Raw genomic sequence first — 17,543 nt, 5'->3', positions numbered from 1 at the left:
GCAAAACCTCCCATTTCCCCATTTATTTGTCATGAATATGTAGACATTTTTTAAACTAACTGACGATTGCATTCATATATCTCAAAACATATTGTGGGCTACGGCCATATCCTCCTAAAAGATGTTTACTGATTTTCCAAAGGCATTATTTATGTCTATAATATCTGTGTCCAACTGTCCATAAATCTCCCATTTCATCTGTCATTTGTCTTTGTCATAAGTAAGTGTAGACATTTTAAAAATCTAACTAGGCCTATGACGAACTTGCATTCATGAATTTCAAAACATAGGCCTACTGTAGACATCGAAGCCAAATCCCCTAAAACAGTTTGGTGACTTTATTAAGCCATTTCTAACGGCTAAAACTGTACCCAATTGTCCTAAAACCTTCCATTTCACCTGTTATATGTCATGCAAGCAAGTAGACACGTTTTTTAACCTTACGTTTTTCTCCATTTCATAGATCGGTCACAATATTATCGAATTCAGTAATAGTATTGACTATTTCAACTTTAACACTAGTGTTTACATATAGTCAATGGTAATTAATAGGCTACTGGTGCTACAGCCGATTGCTGATTGATGCCTGTGTAAAGTTAGTGGCTAGCAGACAATTTGACAACTGCTATGATGAAACATCAGGAAATCAGCCCTGTCCTCGCTTGCGCGCTCGGCGCTCGCTAGCCATTGCCCTAGCATGTCAACAGCTGACTGCTGTAACAATTGGGTGATGCGTACAACTTTCCATAACTAGCATTTATTCGATCGAGGTGCTATTGTCCACAAAGTTTATCTATGTGGAACTTAATACTACTCCTGCCATCGCTTATTAAGTTTAATAAAATTTACATTGATGTCTGTTTTATGACATTGCGTGTTTTAAGGACGAAATGTACGTTTAAATTTATTTTTCCAGGGTCCAAGGGGGGGGCTTTAGCCCCTATAGCCCCCCCCTTGGAACCGCCACTGGTCACATTACTTCAAGTCAGGCCAACATGTGACCTAAGCCCTCAGGGCTCTCACCGTTTTTGGCATTTAGATACTTTATGACCTACACCGCATCCCGGTCAAGGTCGAGCTTTTTGGCGCGGAGAATACCCTGGATGTAATGTGAAACACAGGTCCAATTGTCCTCACCCTCCGTCATCATCGGTATGACCGTGTCCACTGACAGCAGTCCTACTAACTGTTGAGCCTCCAGGCGGGGCCTTTCCCAACGCTGGCAGTGGAAAAAGGTATGTTCCACGTCGTCAGGAATGCCTGGGCAATGTATGCAATCGGGTGACACGGCTTTGCCCATCCTGAACAGGTACGACCGGAAAAGCCGTGACCCGTCAGAAATTGGGTGAGGTAGAAGTCCACCTCTCCGCACCGCCGATTAACCCAAGGTTGGACTTGCTGTATCAGTCGCCTGGTCCAGCGTCCCCGAGTCTCCTGTTCCCAGCTCTCCTGCCACAGCTGGTAGGTGCGGGTGCGTTCCTCTGTTCGTGCCTGGTCCTCCCCACGGCGCTGATAAATTGCCTTTCTCTCCGCCGCCAAAAGTTTGACGGGGATGACTCCAGCAACCACCAGGACAGCGGGTTCGGACACTGTTCGGTAGGCGGATGCAACTCTTAGTGCTGCCTGACGCTGCACTCGGGCAAGCCGCATCCTATATACCTCCTTATTGAGAGCGTCTGCCCACACCTCAGCACCGTACAAGAGTACGGACTGGACAGAAGACATTAACAGCCTTCTACGGCTGGACCGAGGACCTTCGATATTGGCCATCAGCCGGCTAAGAGAGGAGACCATCTTAGCGGCCTTGTCCGCCGTACGGAAAATCTGATCCCGCCAGCTAAGCTTGCTGTCCACCATGACCCCAAGATACTTGGCAGAACGAACGGTCTGAACTTCGACGGCCCCTACCCTCAACGGCACGATGGTGTCAATCCGTTTTTTTGTTAATATCACGATCTCAGTTTTGCTCAAAGCAAGCAAGAGACCGTGGTCTGTCATCCATGCGTTTATGGTACGCATAACTTGGTTCAGCTTTAGCTGATCCAGCTCAATGCTACGTGCAGCTATCAAAACTGCAACGTCGTCCGCATACCCAACCAAAGCAGTTTCCTCAGGCATTTCAGACCTCAGGAGGCTGTCATACATGACATTCCAGAGGTCTGGGCCGAGTATGGAACCTTGGGCAGCATCGGAAGTGACACTCATCGTCCGTGGGCCCTCTGTAGTTTCATACATGAGGAGGCGGAACCGGAGATAATCCTCTATGATACGCATGAGGTATGCCGGAACGTGGAAGATGTTCTCCAGAGCATCCAGCATATCGCACCACCTCGCGGAATTAAATGCGTTTCGCACATCGAGAGTTACGAGTAGCACAACCCTACGAGAGTAGTGGTTAAAATCTTCAGCTCTCATCACGGCTTGCTTCACCTCCTCAACAGCGTCAACCGTAGATCGCCCCATCCTGAATCCATACTGGCGAGGGGACAGGTCAAGAGGGACAAGATGGATTCTACATAGGCATGATAAACCATTTTAAGTACTTCAATGGTGACACATTCTCTCAAGTAGACAAAGACAGATGATGCAGATCTAATTTTTTTCTTTATAACATCTAGATTCACCTTCCAGTTAATATTTTCATCTAGATGAATGCCTAGGAATTTATTTGAATGGACTAAATTGGAAAACTATTTAATTCTCTTTTGCGACACAGCCTACAATGCGCTGGAAAAATATATTAAAAGTTAAAAGTGCGTGCAGTCGCAACCGTTTGCCGGGGATAGCTCAGCCTACAATGGCTGGGTATTGTTCCAGGGTCTGCGATAAGGTCAGGGAAACCACTAGGCCAAAAGCCGGGTCTAACCGGTATAGGACTGGCTCATACACGGGCACTGTGAACAAGTCAAAAACAAGTCACCAAAACAAACGTGCAATAATCACTACCAGGCCTACGCCGATTCTCCACACTCCTAGGGGGTCGTTGCTGACTACGCAACTCGGGCTTCGTCCTAACTATCCAATAATTAAGCCCAGAGTGCCTAAAACACAGTGAGTTACACGACGACTTGCCAATAAAACCCACAACGCGCGTTATCACCAGGCGGGGTCTAATCGGCCACTATAATCCAATACACAACTCTATTGCCCAAGCTAACAATCAAACAGTTCACTCAATAATAATACCAGATAACAATACAAGTGCCCTATAGGTAGAGTGACTACACCACTAGTAGCTGGTCTCAATAAATACCAAGCTAAACAAGCAAAACTATATGTCAATTGCAATACTATTAAATTATTTGAGCAGCTTAGTAGCAGATAAATAAATATTAAATACGTTCCAAACACTAGATAAATATATTATCTGATAGCCGGTACTCCGCTGTCCAAGCTACCAAGCTGTGTTGGATTACCAAACAAGCTGTTCAGGTTAAATTAAAATAATCAAATGAATAAACAATAACAACCCTACTACTGCTACTGCCACTACCAACTTTATGTTACTTAGCTGGGCTTCTGTTAATAGGCTAATAATATTAGCTAGAGATATAAAGTCAATGCTACTAGCCTGCTGGCCACGTGTTTCCAACTACGCACGCTAAATCGTGCAGCCTAGGTTTGTCGGGCCTCAGAGTTATTAGTAATATAACTAACTCTAGGTACAACGCAAAATAATATCTACTACAGTCAATTAAATTATATTATTTGCGCTCTAGCACCTGCCCAGAACCGTCAGGATACACTTTAATATTATTCCTGACTAATATAAATCCTAACTACCGTCAGGCTTTGACCAGCACGGTTACAACTCTAACTCTCGCAAATAAATCGGATAATAATATTATCAAAATAATAATATCGGCTCCTTAACCAAAATCAAAAGAATGTCGTCCACTCACCAGTAGTGGGTCTTAATACCCAACTCGACACCGACACTCACTGTCCACCAGTCTCACTCAACACCAACCACGACGACACCGATGTCACCCAAATCACTGGACGTCTCACTAGACACACGCTCGCTCTTCACTCCACGGGATCCACGACTAGAATGTCCTTGCTCGGCTATCCAGTAGTCCCGGGATACCCAAGCTTATCCGAACTGATAAGCCGGGTCAAAGGGCGCTAGCCAGGTTCGCCGCCGCCGCTTGCTTACCTCTACAATCGGTACGCGGCCAAATAGCGAAAGTATACCCCCCTAGGAAAAAGGCTCGTTACACTTTCATTTCTGGCAGAAAATTTGATAATTTGGGTTGTTAGCATTGTTAGCATTGTTTACTTATAATTTGTCTTTGATTGATTTTAAAGTAGAATATTCACGACGGTGTGTTTGTGATAATGCTGGAGTATTAGCTTTATTCATAAATTTATTTTCAAACTAGCTGTACCTGCGGCTTTGCCCCGTTTTACTTCATAAGTGAGCTCGTTCGCATGGCTCAATCACGTCCTGATGGCTGAAGTTCGTTCGCTACGCTCACTCACCTTTTGGTTGCAAATTAGCTGTTGTCATATAAATTAAAAAAAAAATAATAGTGCTGCACCCTGTTGGTAATCCTTGTAACTTATATGCTATTGCACATCATAGAACAGAACCAACTTGTTTAATTGAAACAGCTGTTAAGGCTGTCCGGAGTGTGGAAACTGTTTATGACGATTAGATTAAGGTATCTGCAATCCTAAAATGCTATGGAAAGGGAGGGAAACAGGTCCGTGACATAGGAAGTGGTGAAGGAAGTAGTAAAGGCGAGATGTCCGGAGTGTGGTAGATTATGACGATTAGATTAAGGTTTCTGCAATCCTAACACGCTATGGAAGAGGAGGGAAACAGGTCCGTGACGTAGGAAGTGGTGAAGGAAGTAGTAAATGCGAGCTGTCTAGAGTGTGGGAACTGTTTATGACGATTAGATTAAGGTATCTGCAATCCTAAAATGCTATGGAAAGGGAGGGAAACAGGTCCTTGACAGTAGTGAAGTAAGTAGTAAAGGCGAGTTGTTCGGAGTGTGAGATCTGTTTATGACCAATAGATTAAGGTATTTGCAATCCAATAATGCTAAGGGAAGGGAGGGAAACAGGTCCGAGACGTAGGAAGTGACGAAGGAAGTAGTCAATGCGAGCTGTCTGGTGTGTGGGAACTGTTTATGACGATTAGATTTAGGTATCCACATTTATAAAATTCTATGGGAGTAAAAGACTCCTAAAGATGTCCGGAGCTTACTTACTCCCTAAAGAGTAAAAATGCTACTTTAGACCCGCAACGCATGCATTAAAAACAACAGTTTTTACTGCAGTATGACAAAAACAATATAATATATGAACTGACTCACAGTCAGAGTCATAACAGAGTCATCGTCGTCGACCAGTTCAGTGACGTGTGCCGGCCGGCCAATTATGTTAAATGTCTACCGTGTTCGTGTTATATTTGTTTGTGTGTTCAATGTATTTAAGATTTGACAACATTCAACAAATGTAATATTTTAACGTTCCGTTTTTGATAATGACTACGTAGTAGTCGAAACTATAGTCAACGGATACCGACTAAGGAATTGTGGACGTCAAGGTACGTAAACTGTTATAATTGATTACCAATTCCGGAAGGCTTCAACATGAATAAAATCAGTTTGTAAATCTACACACGACGAACATTTTGGTATTTAATATGTGAGGTCAAATCTTAAAACAAAAAAGCCTCATTGTTCACCAAGTTTTGTGTAGCGTATTAATAATATACAGTAGATAGATAGATAGAAGATATTTCACATTTCAGTAAAGTAATGTAACCAACTACTCACCAAACAAGGCTAAGCACTCGTCATTCTTTGGACGAATTATCCCAACAGATTAGATGCGAAGTAGGGAGGATAGCCTACTAGGATCTCCCTGGATCTCCTCCAAAAATGCCACCAACATACAGAGGAGAAAAATATTTTTTTAAACTTTTTGCTCACAGTGTATATTTTAATTCTAAATTTAATAGGATATAATGACCCTTTCTAATGATTCCACGGTCAGCTAAGATTGTTTGAAGTGAAAAAATTTTGGCTTGGAGGTTTGAGGTTTAAGATACTTCAGAAAGAGTTTAGAATATATGTTATACTTATTTAGCTGATATAATTTTGATAGGCATGTACCACCACGATTTTGGATCATTAGATATTATTTATTTATTGCTATTGACAATTTTTACATTGTGTAGCATATTTTTTCATTGTGTGATTCTAATATTTATAATTGCATAGAGGTTATTTTATAAAATCACACTTTAAATTAAATTTAACTTTAAACAAATAAATCAATACATTTAAGAAACGGAGGAAAACTAAAAAACATTATACATTTATCAAGAAAGCCTTAAAATATTTAACTCATAACCCCTGGGGAATATAATACTGTGGCCCTTAACTCCAACGGTGTGCAGTGAACTCATCAACCGAATAGAACGCCTGATTTTTCAAGTCACGCTTCAGTTTCGTTTTGAATAGAAGGGAACTTTCCAGACTTTTAAGCCTTTCAGGAAGACAGTTATGAAGGAAGACATATTTATGAGCTAGTATAAACTATTGTATTTTTACTTTCTCCCCCTATACCATAGTATATGGAGAAAGTATTGTTTTCGTCAAAATTTTTGAGTTTGAGTTTTGAGTGGATATATTCGTTTTGGGTCATCCTGGACCTAAAAAAGTGGTTTTCGAAGTGATGTCTGTGTGTGTGTGTGTCTGTGTGTCTGGATGTGTACAGAGCTAGGGACTACACCTGTGGTCCGATTTCGATGAAATTTGAAATGTAGGTTCTAATCCATGGTATCTCTAGACGTTTTTTTTTCATTTATTTGAAATTTTGATTTTTAATGGGGATTTTCCCATAAAAACTCATAAAACACCAGAAAAATAGTATTTTCTCGAAAATGGCACGAACAATTTTGATAAAAATTTAGTATGTTGTAGGCCTTTAAATTCTGAACAAAATGGTACACATCCCATTTATGTAAAAATTGCGGTTCAAAAGTTATGGTAAATTATGTTATTTTCCCATTAAAACCACATAAAATAACAAAAAATGGGATTTTAGAAAAAAATCCGGTTTTATTTTAACATAGTATGATATGATCATTAAAGTTTTGATAGTTTTTTTCATTTTAAAAATTTTTTATTTTTAATGGGAATTTTCCCATAAAACCCCATAAAATAACGGAAAAATAGGATTTCCCAAAAACGGCCCGAACAATTTTGATAAAAATTTTGTATGTTATAGTCCTTTATATTCTGAACAAAATGGTACAAATCCCATTTCTGTAAAAATTATGGTTTAAAAATTATTGTAAATTATGTTATTTTCCCATAAAATAACAGAAAAATCGGATTTTCCCAAAAATGGCCCGAACGATTTTGATACACATTTAGTACTTTAAATTCTGAACAAAATTGTACTAATCCCATTTCCGTATATTTACTCTCACTGCTTGCTCTTGATAAAGGTTGTTGACAAACTTATGGAAGAAAGTATGTGTCAGAATGCTGATACCGTTTATTTTAAATTGTTGTTATAAATTATTGAAGGGATAAATAAATGTGTCATAACAAATTTAAATGCCTAATAAAGTATGACATTTTTTCAGAAGTGGCAGTAGACTTTCCCAGACATATGGAAAATGAACATAAGTGCATCACAGTAAAGCGCCATAAATTATCCTATATAATACTTAAACAACAGCTAAAAAAGTTATTATATTTTTAAACACTATAAAGAAGAAATTAAAATCAAGAATTAGCTCAGTAAAAATTAAATTTATGTTACAAATAACATTTATTCTGCAAGATTTTATAATATCTTCATCACATCGGTAACAAGATTTGAGCAATAGATGTCTAAAAATCAAAAGAAATCTCTATGTAACTAATAATTATTTAACAAATCCTACAAACAAGGGAAACATTTGAATGGAGATACAAAGCATACAGACAAGTTAAGTCATCTATTTAGTTACTAGATGATCTAGTTACACAATGTTAGAAAGTGAAAAGTAAAAAAATGTTAAAGATGACTAAAAAGCTTCCATATAAGTGCCCATTTTGCGAAATAATCATTGCAACTCGGAAGAAAATGAAAAATCATTTATTTGAACATACGGGTGAGCGTCCCTTTAAATGTCTGATATGTGATCAAACCTTTATCCGTCATTATCAAGTGAAGAGTCATTTGTTGACACACTCTTGGGAGAGCCCTTTTAAGTGCACTACATGTGGAAAATCCTTCTTAAACAAAAGCTGTATGAAAAAACATAGAATGATTCATAGTGGAGAGCGACCTTATAAGTGTGACACATGCGGAAAATCCTTTACAGAAAATTACATATTGAGAAACCATACGTTGGTTCATACTGGAGAGCGACCTTATAAGTGTGATACATGTGGAAAAACCTATACAACAAAATCCGACTTGAAGAAACATTTAATGGTTCATACTGGAGAGCGACCTTATTATAAATGCACTACATGTGGAAAATCCTTTCTAACCAAAAGCCATATGAAGGTACATACAATGGTTCATCGTGGAGAGCGCCCTTATAAGTGTGATACATGTGAAAAAACCTGTACAACAAAATCCGACTTGAAGAAACATTTAATGGTTCATACTGGAGAGCGACCTTATTATAAATGCACTACATGTGGAAAATCCTTTCTAACCAAAAGCCGTATGCAGGAACATACAAAGGTTCATCGTCGACCTTATAAATGCGAAACATGTGGAAAGTCCTTTGGAGCAAAAACCGATTTGAAGAATCATACATTGGTTCATACTGGAGAGCGCCCTTATTTGTGCACTACATGTGGAAAATCCTTCATTACTAAAAGCCACATGAAGACACATGCAATGGTTCATCGTGGAGAGCGACCTTATAAGTGTGATATATGTGGGAAAGCCTTTACAGCCAAATTCTCATTGAAAAGACATACATTCGATCATACTGGAGAACGACCTTATGAATGTGATGCATGTGAAAAATCATTTAAAGATAAAAACGAATTGAAGAGACATACTTTGGTTCATACTGGAGAGCGACCTTATGTGTGCACTACATGTGGGAAATCCTTCATAACCAAAAAGTATATGAATACACATTCAAAGGTTCATCAAGGAGAGCTACCCTATAAGTGCAGCACATGTGGAAAATCCTTCATAACCAAAGGAAATATGAAGGTACATTCACTTGTTCATGTAAGAGAGCGACCTTATAAGTGTGAAACATGTGGAAAGTCCTTTAGAGCAAAAGCCAGTTTGAAGAATCATACATTGGTTCATACTGGAGAGCGACCTTATTATAAGTGCACTACATGTGGAAAATCCTTTCTATCCAAAAGTCAGATGAGGGAACATATGCTGGATCATCAAGGAGAGCGCCCTTATAAGTGTGATACATGTGGAAAATCCTTTACAGTCAATCACAAATTGACAAGACATAAACTGGTTCATAATGGAGAGCGACCTTTTAAGTGCACTACATGCGGAAAATCCTTTACAGCCAATCACAAATTGACAAGACATAAACTGGTTCATAATGGAGAGCGACCTTTTAAGTGCACTACATGCGGAAAATCCTGTAAAACAAAATCCGACTTGAAGAAACATTTAATGGTTCATACTGGAGAACTACCTTATAAGTGTGATACATGTGGAAAATCCTTTAGAACAAAAACCCATTTGAAGAATCATACATTGGTTCATACTCGAGAGCGACCTTAAAAGTGCACTACACGAGGGAAATCCTTCACAAACAATATCAAAATTAAGAAACATCCATAAGTTCATGCAGGAAATTTACATTTCATTATAACAATCTTGTATTAAATTATTTATAGCCATGATTGTCCTTAATGTTCTCCTTTGATTTGAAAGGGACGTTAAAGACACATACGTTCATTCCAGAGTACCGACTAAAAGTGATATATTTTTCAACCTTATTAAAACGAGGACATGGCTTAAAATTTGCAAACAAGTTTTAAATGTTCCAGTGAAAAATTTATTAAACTTAAAGTTGATCAAATTCGTATTCAAGTGGTCACAGAAATAATTTTAACAAAACCACTTTGCTACTTGATGTATTTTTCAGCTCATAAAGACCTATTCAACTAGGATTTCTTTCATAGCAGTAAAAGCCAGTTAAGCAGAGTGATCACGTTTCTTAGTTTTTAATAAAGCAATAAATAAAAAAATAGATATAGGCTACAGTAATACAAAATTCAACTATTTCATCAATATTTAACTTATCAGTTTCGATCAGAACTATGAGCATCTATAACAAGTTTCATAAGTAAAGATGTGGACATTACATACATATCCTTTGTACCTATCAGTATTTTTCCCGTGGTTGCATGCTACTGCTAATGTCATCTGGTGGACCCACTGTTGTTGAACCCGACCTTGAACTTAAACCAATTGATATTTTCTCAATCTTAGCCAGATTTTGCAATTCAAGCAGAAATAATCCTGCATGGATCCATACGATTAGCAGATGTAACTTTTTAAACACTTGACTACTTTGATCGAGAATTGCGCAATTAGTTGTCACCGTCACCAATACCTTATGAGGTTTGTTTTCTTAAATTTTGTACATCCTACTAATATTATAAATGAGAAAGTTTGGATGTATGGATGTATGTTTGTGACAAGTGAACGCGAAAAATACTGGTCGGATTGGGCTGAAATTTGGCATGATGATAGCTCACATTCCCGATTAACATATAGGCATATTCTTATTTCAAAAATCCTTTCGGGCTCCGCCCCAGTGGCTCTGGAGTTTCCCATGTTAACCTTATGAGAAATGGAATTATTGAATCTTAACAGCTGTTTCAATTAAACAAGTTGGTTCTGTTCTATGATGTTCAATAGCATTAAAGTTACAAGGATTACCAACAGGGTGCAGCACTATTATTTCTTTTACATTTATGACAACAGCTAATTTGCAACCAAAAGGTGAGTGAGCGTAGCGAACGAACTTCAACCTGGAGGCGAGTTAGCGTAGCGAACGAGCTAACCTGAAGGCAAGTGAGCGTAGCGAACGAGCTAACCTGAAGGCAAGTGAGCGCAGCGAACGAGCTCCAACCTAAAGGTGAGTGAGCGTAGCGAACGAGCTCCAACCTAAAGGTGAGTGAGCGTAGCGAACGAACTTCAACCAGGACGTGATTGAGCCATGCGAACGAGATAATCTTGAAAATTAAGAAGTTAAACGGGGCAAAGCCCGCGGGTTACAGCTAGTCTATCTATAATATTAAAACGAAACAGTGTTTTTTTATTTCACGATTCTGAATCAACCACTCGACGGATTTTCATGATTTTTGTGTTGAAAGAAATAATTTTGAAAACTAGGGAATGTCGAAGCCATAATTTTAGTTTAGGGTCCCAGTTTTTTAGAAATTAAGTTTTAATTTTTTAAAAGTTTAGCAGCCGACGCTAAGATTCTAAACTAGCTTTTGGCATAAAATAATGTGCTTAACATAACAGCTGTAAACATTCAGCTTTTGTGTCACAAATTCAGCATTTGGATAAAAATGTAAAGACATACTTAGGGTTGACTTATTTATACTATGTGTAATGCTAATCATTGGTATGTTCAATTCTTCTGTAAGAGTATGACAGATTAATTAAATATACATAGTAAAATACTAGGATGTTCAAATTATTTTTTAAAGCAATCTTTGTGATCTTCGATTTGTTTTAAAGCAATATAATTTGTTTTAACTAACAGCTGGTTAAGGGGATACGCCACTATCTGTAGGCCATATTTTATATTTTTTTTACATTTTCCAAAAGTTGCATTTTTAGATAGGTCATTTAAATGTGAACATTTAGCTAAAATTGTTTGCCAATCTGACAACTCCTTCTAGTATAAAAAAAATAAAATATTAAACGCCGCAACCAGCAATTTAACAAAATTTTGAACTATTTTTTTTGTTCCTGATATGTACACTTTTAATTGTGTATCATAATTATGTATTATGGAGTTATAAAGTAGGGTACATTTATTTAAAACAAAATAAGTACTTTGCTATTTTTATATATAATATAAAATAATAAGTTAGTGTAGTTATGGGAATTTTTCTCCTGTCAACCACCTGTTACATCACCTGCGATTATCTCAATACCGTGTTTTTTAGGTTATTATTGTACAAAAGTTTGAATAACTCCGTTAGTACTATACTTATAGTATTCAAATTTTCACCAGACCTTCTTTATATAGTAATAAAGGATTGTGTGTATAGTAAGCCCTATAGCATTACATTTACTAAAAATATTTATGTTTACGCAAAAATTTTAAATATTTTTTTCAGCTCTTTTATATTTTGAATAAAAGGTGTCCTAAAAATTTTGTTTTTTTAGTTACCATAACGATTATACACAGAAATACTCATTATTTCATCCTGAATCAGGAAATAAATAGAATATGTCATTCCGATCAGTAGTTGAAAAGTTATTCTCAATAACGACTTCTTAAAAATTTTGGTGAAAAAAACTAAAAACGCATATAAATTTAGTAAATAAGTTATAAATTCAATATTTTTGTACCTAAATCTTCTAACTAAGTCTAGTATAAACAAAATATACTAACTAGGTTGACAAAAATAAAATAATAAAAAAAAGTTGGAGATAGTGGCGTATCCCCTTAAATATAAACTATGGAACTATTAGGTTATTTTATTTACTCTTATTTTGTCATTAATTATAGGAAATAAGTAAGATTAGTAGAGATAATTAGACCACAGTTTAAAATAGCTTAGACCAAAATAAATTAAACCACAGTACAAATCGAGGCTCTGTACACGAGTCTTAATAAAAAAGGATAGATGCAAATTATTTTACTGCTCCACTTTTCAAGGAAAGATTAGAAAAATAAAAATGTTTACATGTTTTAATTCTTCATGGTAGCTTTTTGTTTACAATTAATGTTTGTCTGCTTTAACTTTGTTTGGATTAGGCCCGCAAATATTGATGTCATAAAAAGAAGATCAAGAATAATCAGGAATCACGATTTTAAATTACCACCACAACCTCAGCCGGGTTTTATACAAAGATAAACAGATGGATGACATAGATTGAACACAACGTCAACATTGACCTAGGATACTACAATTAGACAAACCATCCTTTTATGAAATCGTGTTCAGTCGTGGTTACGTTTGGGGGTGCCTATATCAGCGCCCCCAAACGTGAAATTATCACTTTTATTTCAACTATAAATATATTTTTTATTCAATGAGGGTGGGTAATTATCAAGGATAGAACTGATATACGGTATGGATAGTAAACATTGACAATTACGTCATTAGCTTTACTAGCGTGTTTACTTTTTTTATATTCCTGCTACATGTGACAAGTTCTTTTTTCAAATGAATGTTATTTGAACCAAACAGCTGTTTCAAAACAAACTGTTATTGTTTTTACTTTTCTTTGTTTACACTTATTTATTTAGCAATTAATGCAGTGACATTGATATAAAGGATAGGTGTGATGATTACTTTTGATGTTAGGACACCAAAGTTAAATTGTGTGTACTGTGAATGGTATCGGATACTATCGTTTTATTTTAGGTCGTTTCATTCAGACCTACTGGAAATTGTGTATAGTAGTTGTATTGTGGTGATAATAATTATGGAAGAGGCAGGTACCTATGCTATTTTTTTGTCGAGACGCAATCTATCCCTTTTTGGGTAAAAGATGAAGAAGGAGAAGGAGTAAGTAAGTATCGAAGGTGGTATCGTTGACTAGGTCTATACACTTCTCAATTGACTATTACTCTCTACTGTAGGCCTACTTATAATCAGTGTGCGTCTGTGCGAATCGGCTGCAAATTTCATTTCAACGCTTTTCACATCGTAAACATTGCAGAATTGCTGTTTTATTGTAAAATTATCGGATTTAAAATGCATATCGTATAGGCCTATGATGGAATAAAAAAATATTTGGTCACACAACATTTGTTTACAAGATGATTTTTCACATTAAAACTGCAAGAAACTTTGTCTTTATGTGTAAACTAGCTGATCTGAATTGTACACGGTTTTAACTGACTACCGGTACTGAATTCCCGTACGAAGGACGGGCTAACACCTCGTTTAACATAATTATTAAACACATTGTTTTGAAGCAAATTGTTCTACAGTCAACTATCTCAAACCACTGCCAGAAACAGTTGTTCGTGCGTTTCAGGCGTTTATTGCTCGTCTTCAATTTCTATAAACAGGCAGTTTTTGAGAATGAATTCTGAAATTTTCCTTAATATGACCATAGACAAATAGAATAAATATATACTGTCAAAGGTAGGTTCCGGCGCCCACCGCTAGGAGTGCTGTGTAGTTACGGCGCAAAATGTGTGGCAAGATAAGCTTTTCCATTTCCATTTCACTTTTAATCATGTTCCACGTTGCTTTAGTTTTATTAGAATAGAAGAGTGTTTCATTTTCTCATTATAAAATATTTGTTTGGCTTGGTGTATTGACTCTTTAGTTCCTTTTTCTTAACCTTCTATCTTTATGTGTCAATATTTTTTCTTATCCTAGCTTTTCCAGTTCAGTTATCTCACTCTTTTTTTTATAATATCTTTGAATTCAATTTACATTTACTATATCCACTATCTGCTATTAAAACTTTGGGAAAATAAACATCAAAAATGTATCTAAAAATAGAAAAGAATGCATCATACTTTTTATCTACAGATGACTGGTAAGTGGTAAACATCATACCAAGTCTCATTGCCTAAATCACTGAGAAAGGTTTTTAAGTTAGGCATATTCTCTGTAAATTTTCTGTGCCTTTTCTTTGATTACTTTTTATTCTTACTTTTGAAATCCACAATTTCAAGAAGTTGTGCATCGAGATCAGACACACGAGTATTGATTCCGGTTACAATCAATTGCACATGGTCTATATTAGTAATAATATTGTCTATTGCTGATCTACTTTGTATGACATATTGTAGCCTACATTTTATACATAATTTGCCTCCAGGATTGATCTATTGACATAAAATGAGGTTACTAACCTGTCGTCAGAGGACTGATTGACGTCAGGTTAGTACCCTCATTTTATATTGTACATAGGCTATTCAAAATGCTCAAAAATCTATGATACAAATGAATTATGATTTAAAATATCTACGTTTACATCTCCAGCTATAATGATGTTATCATATTCCTTGGTCAATATATCTAGTGTAGTTTCTAGTTCGGAAAAAGGATCATTGTATTTATATTCTGAAGTCCTATATACACCCATCAGTACAAAAGACATGCTTTCAACTATTCCCCTACTTCAACCGAACAGCACTCAAACTCCTTCTTTGATGTTATCTATATATATAAAAGGCAAAGCCCTCACTGACTGACTCACTCACTCACTCACTCATCACTAATTCTCCCACTTCCCATTTACCTAGGAGGCTGAAATTTGGTACACTAATTCTTTAGGCATTAAATAGGAAAACTAGGTTGTTTTTATTCTGATCGGACTCTCGGGCTCCGCCCCAGTGGCTCTGGAGTTTCCCATGTTAACCTTATGAGTAGTCATATTTAAATGGAATTAATGAATCTTAACAGCTGTTTCAATTAAACAAGTTGGTTCTGTTCTATGATGTGCAATAGCATTAAAGTTACAAGCAGCAATATTATTATTTTTAAATTTATGACAACAGCTAATTTGCAACCAAAAGGTGAGTGAGCGTAACGAACGAACTTCAACCTGGAGGCGAGTTAGCGTAGCGAACGAGCTAACCTGAAGGCAAAGTGAGCGCAGCGAACGAGTTCCAACCTAAAGGTGAGTGAGCGTAGCGAACGAACTTCAACCAGGACGTGATTGAGCCATGCGAACGAGATCACTAATGAAGTAAAACGGGGCAAAGACCGGGGGTACAGCTAGCTATAACCCGCGGGCTTTGCCCCGTTTAACTAACTTCTTAATTTTCAAGATGATCTCGTTCGCATGGCTCAATCACGTCCTGGTTGAAGTTCGTTCGCTACGCTCACTCACCTTTAGGTTGGAGCTCGTTCGCTACGCTCACTCACCTTTAGGTTGGAGCTCGTTTGCTGCGCTCACTTGCCTTCAGGTTAGCTTGTTCGCTACGCTAACTCGCCTCTAGGTTAAAGTTCGTTCGCTACGCTCACTCGCCTTTTGGTTGCAAATTAGCTGTTGTCATAAATCATAGACAAAACTTTTTGTCTATGCATAAATGTAAAAGAAATAATAGTGCTGCGCTCTGTTGGTAATCCTTGTAACTTTAATGCTATTGAACATCATAGAACAGAACCAACTTGTTTAATTGAAACACCTGTTAAGATTCATTAATTCCATTTAAATATGAGTTCTCATAACATGGGAAACTCCACAGCCACTGGGGCGGAGCCCAGAGGTCGGAGGGTAAAATCCTTCCTTAGTGAGCGTCTACTACCCAAAAGGAAGATGCCTGCCAAGTTTCAGGTTCCTAGGCCTTATGGTTTCTGAGATTTCGTGATGAGTGAGTGAATGTTGAGTCAGTGGTATTTGAGCTTTATATATATATATAGCTTTATATGAGTGGTATATAGATTTGATTAAATTTTGAAAAATGCAATTTTTTTACTAAACCTACATTTTACAAAAAAACAAACACTTTTACCCTCCCTGTTGCAGCAAACCTAAGTATAGTACTCGTTAAACTAATTCTATTAAAATAGGGGGAAAATTTGATATTTTTAAGGAGACATTTTAGTGTAAATCCAACCAGGCAAATGGAAATGCCCTTAGTCTTCAGGTTAGCTGTGGCGGGGGTATTTTAACTTTTGTTGTGGTTATCTTTTTTATATCTATATATTAATAGGCAATATTTTTTTAAAGCATGCGTTAACTATGCTGTGGACATTTTAGCAATATGTGTTCTATTGTTTAAACTTTTTTGTCCATGCAGTTCTTACAAAGTGGTGTGAAATACTTTTTGATTTTATGTAGGCTATACCATAGATAAAACATACTCCCTTAGGCTATACGTTTGCGTGTCCAAATCAAGGCCCCGCTAGAAAAAAAAACACTTTTATAGTGGGGCCTTGTTCCAAATCTAGTTCTAAAAATGTCAATAAGTTGGAATTTATTCATTTTAGTGTTTCTAAACCAAGGGAATCTTTTTGTACTCATTTTTGATTTTTTTGTACCAGTTTGCCTTGTTTGTTTCCAGGACAATTTTATTATTTAATTTTACGTGATGGGATTGCCTGTGGGGTTTTCATGGTGTAGTATACCACAATTGTCTGGTATCCATTTAAAAATTATGTTTTTCTCACAGTCAATAGCAAGTTAAATAATTTCTGACATTAAATCTGTTCTTCTCAATTCCATTATACGTACTCTCTAGGGCTCTAATCGACGATCGTGAGTCAGTTCGTACATGTTACAAAGGTGAATTCTTCAAGTTGTTTAATACAGTAACTTAATACTTTCTTATTAAATGGCGACCCTACAAAGTAGGTATTTAAAGCCAAGAATGAATGGAGATGCGTGTATGATGAGTGGCGCAATCTTGTAGT

At 36.8% G+C, this 17,543-nt stretch overlaps 2 protein-coding genes across 3 annotated transcripts in view; both read left to right on the top strand.

Annotated features, from left to right (window-relative positions):
- LOC128999226 (rRNA-processing protein UTP23 homolog) overlaps positions 1–17,543 on the top strand; it is a 44,884-nt gene that overhangs the window by 5,233 nt on the left and 22,108 nt on the right. Inside the window, exon 2 of one of the 2 annotated variants that reach the window (XM_054425623.1) lies at positions 7,616–7,719. The exons of the other annotated variant lie outside the window; for it this stretch is intronic. Coding sequence (XP_054281598.1) covers positions 7,642–7,719 — 78 coding nt within the window. The 5' untranslated portion in view covers positions 7,616–7,641. The remainder of the gene's footprint in view (positions 1–7,615; positions 7,720–17,543) is intronic. 2 annotated transcript variants of the gene reach the window in all.
- LOC128999225 (zinc finger protein 160-like) lies at positions 7,630–9,860 on the top strand. The gene has a single exon (XM_054425621.1). It carries the CDS (start codon positions 8,029–8,031, stop codon positions 9,739–9,741), a length of 1,713 nt encoding a protein of 570 aa, XP_054281596.1. The 5' UTR covers positions 7,630–8,028; the 3' UTR covers positions 9,742–9,860.

Source organism: Macrosteles quadrilineatus, unplaced genomic scaffold (assembly GCF_028750875.1).
Source record: "Macrosteles quadrilineatus isolate MER2022 unplaced genomic scaffold, UCM_ALF_1.0 Scaffold_8__2_contigs__length_117827958, whole genome shotgun sequence".
Taxonomy (NCBI): domain Eukaryota; kingdom Metazoa; phylum Arthropoda; class Insecta; order Hemiptera; family Cicadellidae; genus Macrosteles; species Macrosteles quadrilineatus.
The sequence above is the reverse complement of the archived record's forward strand: the minus strand, read 5'-3'. Positions and strand labels throughout refer to the sequence as shown.